Source organism: Rhinoraja longicauda, chromosome 1, assembly GCF_053455715.1.
Source record: "Rhinoraja longicauda isolate Sanriku21f chromosome 1, sRhiLon1.1, whole genome shotgun sequence".
Classification (NCBI taxonomy): Eukaryota; Metazoa; Chordata; class Chondrichthyes; order Rajiformes; family Arhynchobatidae; genus Rhinoraja; species Rhinoraja longicauda.
Window position 1 is genome coordinate 16,909,868 of NC_135953.1, and position 6,000 is coordinate 16,915,867.

The following is a 6,000-nucleotide window of genomic DNA, read 5'->3' on the forward strand; positions in this document are numbered from 1 at the left end:
TGGGGGGGGGGGGGGGTTAACGGGGGACTGTTTAACCCTTTAATTGCCAGACAGGCTGAACTATCAGCACCTCTTCCACCCAATCCTGCTCATGCAAGGGAAAGCCTACAGGTTTAAGTTTATAAAAGGACACAAACTGCTGGAGTAACTCAGCAAGTCAGGCAGCATCTCTGGAGAACATGGATGGGTGATGTTTCCGATCGAGGGAGGGGGAGGTTGAGAGTCATAGAGTCATACAGCGTGGAAACAGGCTCTTCAGCCCAATTTGTCCATGCCGACCAACATGCCCCTGCACACCTGCCTGCATTTGGCCCATATCCTTCTTCGCCGATCCCATCCATGTACCCATCTAAATGTTTCTTAAACGTTGCGATAGTACCTGCCTCAACTACCTCCTTGCATACACTCACCATCCTTGGTGTAAAAAAGTTACCCCTTATGTTCCTATTAAATCTTTACCCCCTCACCTTAAACCTATGTCTTCTGGTCTTTGATTCCCTTACTCTGAGCAAAAGACTGAGCGTTTACCCTCTCATGATTTTGTACACTTCTCTAAGGTCACTCCTCATCCTCCTGCGATCCAAGGAATAAAGTCCTAGCCTGCCCAACCTCTCCCTGTAGCTCAGGGGTTATACAGAGAGGTTAGAGAATTCAATATCATAACCATTAAGTTTATTATTGCGAAGATAGACACAAAGTGCTGGTGTAATTCAGCAGGCCACGCGGTATCTCTGCTGTCTGAAGAAGGGTCTAGACCTGAAACATCACCCATTCATTCTCTCCAGAGATGCTGCCTGGCCTCCTGAGTTACTTCAGGTTTTTGTGTCTATCTTCAGCATCTCTAGTTAACATGGATAGGTGATGTTTCAGGTCGAGACCCTTCTTCAGACTGAATGTAGGTGGATGTTGGGAGGAGGGGGGAGAAGAAAGCAATCTGAAGAAAGGTTCCGACCTGAAACGTCACCTATTCTTTTTCTCCAGAGATGCTGCCTGACCCGTTGAGTTACTATAGCATTTTGTGTCCATCTTTGGTGTGAATTAGCATCTGCAGTTCCTTCGTTCACAAGTTTATTATTGTCATGGGTACTGAGGTGGTTCAATGATCTCGGTGGTGTAGCGGTAGAGCTACTGACTTACAGCGCCAGAGACCCGGGTTCGATCCTCACTATGGGTGCTGTCTGTATGGAGTTTGTACGTTCTCCCCGTGACCTGTGTGGGTTTTCTCCGAGATCTTCGGATTCCTCCCACACTCCAAAGACGTACAGGTCTGAAGGCTAATTGGCTTGGTATAAATGTATAGATGGAAAATTGACCCAAGTGTGTGTAGGACAGAGATAATGTGTGGGGATTGCTGGTCGGTGTGGACTCGGTGGGCCAAAGGGCCTGTTTCCGTGCTGTATTTCTAAACTAAACTAAACTAAACTGAATGATGATTGAGTGATACTTTATTCTCACATGTACCTAAGTACAGTGAAATGCTTTGTTTTGCATACAACCCGGTAAAATCATACAGCAGTCCTCACCTAGGCAGTACACAAGTGTCGGCATGTTTGTTGTCACAAGTGTCACCACTTCTCAAAAGTTCACTGTTTATCAGATCTGGATAGAGTGGATGTGGAGAGGATGTTTCCACTAGTGGGAGAGTCTAGGCCCAGAGACCATAGCTTCAGATTAAAAGGGCGTACCTTTAGAAAGGAGACGAGGAGGAATTTCTTTAGTCAGGGGGTGACGAATCTGTGAAATTCATTGCCACAGATGGCTGTGGAGGCCAAGTCAATGGGAATTTTTAAGGTGGAAATTGACAGATTCTTGAATAGTACGGGTGTCAGGGGTGATGGGGAGAAGGCAGGAGAATGGGGGTTGAGAGGGGAAGATGATTGAATGGCGGAGTAGACCGGATGGGCCGAATGGCCCAATTCTGCTCCTAGAACTTCTGAATTTATGAAAGTTGCAGAAGAGCCCTTGAGCTCCTGGCGCCGGCGCTGCAATCTCACCTTCCTCTTCTTTGATCTCCCCTCTGCCTGCAATGTCTTGGTGCATTGCTCCACGCACTCGGCGAAGCTCATGTTGCCGTGATCAGAGCTGTAGTCGAGGTCAGCCAGCGTGGCCAGCGACAGGATGTAATTACACGCTATCCTCAGGATCGCCAGCTTCGACAGCTTCTGTCCGTAGGAATAGCAAGGAACCTGCGGAGAGAGAGGCGCCCGGAGTCATTGAAGGGGAAAGCACAAGATGAATAAAAGCCTGGCAGGCTATACATGCACACTGGAATCATGCACTTCTGCATGTGATATACCAAGGGCCACACAGAGACCTGTGCATAATTATGCATAAATGCGTACATGCATCCAAATGATAAATCCCTCTCTAAGTGTGCGTGTGTGTGCATGTGCACGTGTGCGTGTGTGGAGGGTGTGTGTGTTTCTGTGTGCATGTGTGTGTGTGTGTGTGTGTGTGTGTGCGATGTGTGGGCTTGTGCATGTGTCCGTGTATGCGTTGCTATGTGTGTGTGCATGTGTGTATATGTGTGTATATGCATGTGTGTGTGTGTGTGTGTGCACGTGTACATACATGTGTATGTGTGTTTGTGTATGTTTTGTGTATGTACATGTGTATGTGTACATGTGTATGTGTATATATGTGTGTATGCGTGTGTGTTTGTACATGTGTGTGTGTGTATGTACGTGTGTGTGTGTACATGTGTGTGTGTACATGAGTACGAGTGTGTATGTGTGTGCGTGTGTGTGTGCGCGTGTGCTTTAGCTAAATGTTAACACTGGCACTTACACGGTAAGTTATATTTACAAAACGGGTTGTGGGAATTGCGATAATGTGATGCAGGCAAACGCTGGTTGAGTTTCCAGGGTTTGACTCTGAAAAACGGCCCCGACAATCGGAATCGCACCAAATGTGAACTGCAGATGTTGGTTTACGCCGAAGATGGACACAAAATGCTGGAGTAACTCAGCGGGTCGGGGAGCGTCTCTGGGGGAAAGGAATGGGAGACGTTTCGGGTCGAGACCCCACTGTACGCCAAGGTGCCACACCGCACACCAAGGTCCGTTGGATGGAAGGACATGTTGACAATTTATGATAAGGTTCGGCCGAACGCAGAAGTTAATTGTTTTGATCAATGAAAGAGAGGAACAAACAAGCAGGGCACGGTCCACTAAAGCCCGGGCTCCAGTCCAATCTCTCAATCGGCAATTTTGCACCTCATTATGACCTGAGTTTGTGGTAAAATGTGTTCAGTGCCCCCCCCCCCCCCCCACCCCCGCGGAGTGCTTTCAGTAAACATAATACACAACACACTTCACCAGCATCTTCCATTATGTAACCGAGGCAAATGTGTCACATTTGGTGTGAAGCGTGTTCTTTTAAAAAAAAAAACAGTTTTCTCTCAGTCGCGTTAAATATATACCCAAACTGAGCGAACAGTCGTGGGGTTTTTCCCGGAGCACTGCGGGCTAAATAAGCAGGCTGGGAGTATCGTTCTCAGTCTAAGCATTGAATGGTTGGCATCGCATTAAAGAGACAACGGTATTCGCGCCGAGAAGCAGAAGCGTTCACAGTCAGAATGTTTGCATGTGCGTCTCTCTGTATTTCTGTAGCGCGTTTAACCAGTCGCATTATACACCCCAGTTAGTCACTCTGTGGAGCGGTCTCGATCAGAAACGTCACCTATCCACAGATAGAGACAACAAATGTTGGAGTAACTCAGCGGGACAGGCAGCATCTCTGGAGAGAAGGAGTGGGTGACGAGTTCGGGTCGAGACCCTTCTTCATTCGTCACCTATCCATGTTCTCCAGAGATGCTGCCTGACCTGCCGAGTTACTCCAGCACTTGTGAACAGACAGCGGGCGATATAATTTGTTTGAAAGTACCTTGGGCTCCCATTTACTTAGACTGTCCCATTATCAAGAATGTACTTTGCTTTGGATATTAAAGCAGGAGTCGTTAATACTAACAGCACTCAATATAACCTGAGATAACTGGAGACTGAGATGGACGCAAAGTGCTGGAGTAACTCAGCGGGTCGGGCAGCATCTCTGGAGAAAAAGGATTGGTGTCGGGATCCTTCGGGTCGGGACCCTACTTGAGTCTGAAGAAGGGCCCCGACCCGAAATGTCACCCATCCTTTTTCCCCCAGAGATGCTGCCTGACCCACTGAGTTACTCCGGCACTTTGTGTCTATCCTCGGTATAAACCAGCAGCGGCAGTTCCTTTCCACACTGTTTCAGTAGGACCCAACTGCACATAGGTTAGAACGAGAATCATTTGTCAAACATGTTTCCTTTGAGTCCGAAATGTCAGGGGAGTCAGGGGAGAGGGAGGAAGGCAGGAGGTATGGAAGGGTCAGGTGCGAAAACGACAGATCAAAGCAGACGGTGGTAAGGAAATGTAGAAAGGTTGACACAAAAAATGCTGGAGCAACTCAGCGGGACAGGCAGCAAACTCTGGGGAGAAGGAATGGGGGACGTTTCGGGTCGAGACCCCACACAATGTAGAACGGTTAATGTGTAGGAAGGAACTGCAGATGCTGGTTTACATCGGAGAGAGAGAGAGAGAGAGAGAGAGAGGGGGGGGAGAGTGAGTGAGAGAGAGAGAGAGAAAGTGAGAGAGAGATAGAGAGAGAGAGATAGAGAGAGAGAGAGAGAGAGAGAGAGAGAGAGAAAGTGAGTGAGAGAGAGAGAGAGAGAGAGAGAGAGAGAGAGAGAGAGAGAGAGAGAGAGAGAGAGAGAGAGAGAGAGAAAGTGAGAAAGTGAGAGAGAGAGAGAGAGAGAGAGAGAGAGATAGAGAAAGAGATAGAGAGAGAGAGAGAGATGTAAACTGCTGGAGTAACTCAGCGGGACAGGCAGCATCTCTGGGGGGAAGGAGAAGGGTCTCGACCTGGAAACGTCACCCATTCCTTCTCTCCAGAGATGCTGCCTGTCCCGCTGAGTTACTCCAGCATTTTGTGCCGAGTGGTTAATGATGAGGTGAGTGAGGGTGAGGGGTGAGGGTGAAGGATGAGGGTGAAGGGTGAGGGTGAAGGGTGAAGGGGAGGGTGAGGGTGAAGGGTGAAGGGTGGGGGTGAAGGTGAGGGGTGAAGGGTGAGGGTGAAGGGAGGGTGAGGGTGAAGGTGAGGGTGAGGGGTGAAGGGTGAGGGTGAAGGGTGAGGGGTGAGGGTGAAGGGGAGGGTGAGGGGTGAAGGGTGAGGGTGAAGGGTGAGGGTGAAGGGGTGAGGGTTAAGGGTGAGGATGAAGGGTGAGGGTGAAGGGTGAGGGTGAACGTGAGGGTGAAGGGTGAGGGTGAAGGGTGAGGATGAAGGGTGAAGGTGAGGGTGAAGGGTGAGGGTGAAGGGGTGAGGGTTAAGGGTGAGGATGAAGGGTGAGGGTGAAGGGTGAGGATGAAGGGTGAGGGTGAAGGGTGAGGGTGAACGTGAGGGTGAAGGGTGAGGGGTGAGGATGAAGGTGAAGGTGAGGGTGAAGGGTGAAGGGTGAGGGTGAAGGTGAAGGGTGAGGGTGAGGGGTGAGGATGAAGGGTGAAGGGTGAGGGTGAAGGGGAGGGTGAGGGTGAAGGTGAAGGGTGAGGGTGAAGGTGAAGGGTGAGGGTGAGGGAGAAGGGTGAGGATGAAGGGTGAGGGTGTGGTTGAAGGGTGAGGGTGAGGTTGAAGGGTGAGGGTGAAGGGTGAGGGTGAGGGGTGAGGGTGAGGTTGAAGGGTGAGGTTGAAGGGTGAGGGGTGAGGGTGAGGGGTGAGGGGTGAAGGGTGAGGATGAAGGGTGAGGTTGAAGGGTGAGGGTGAAGGGTGAGGATGAAGTGTGAGGTTGAAGGGTGAGGGTGAAGGGTGAGGGGTGAGGGTGAAGGGTGAGGGTGAAGGGCGAGGTTGAAGGGTGAGGGTGATGGGTGAGGGTGAGGGTGAAGGGTGAGGATGAAGGGTGAGGGTGAAGGGTGAGGGTGAGGGGTGAGGGTGAGGGTGAAGGGTGAAGGGTGAAGGGTGAGGGTGAAGGGTGAGGGTG

General features: G+C 50.3%; 1 protein-coding gene across 1 annotated transcript in view; it reads right to left on the bottom strand.

The window, feature by feature from the left end:
* atoh8 (atonal bHLH transcription factor 8) overlaps nt 1-6,000 on the bottom strand; it is a 39,007-nt gene that overhangs the window by 31,668 nt on the left and 1,339 nt on the right. Inside the window, exon 2 of the mRNA XM_078412405.1 lies at nt 1,995-2,186. Coding sequence (XP_078268531.1) covers nt 1,995-2,186 — 192 coding nt within the window. The remainder of the gene's footprint in view (nt 1-1,994; nt 2,187-6,000) is intronic.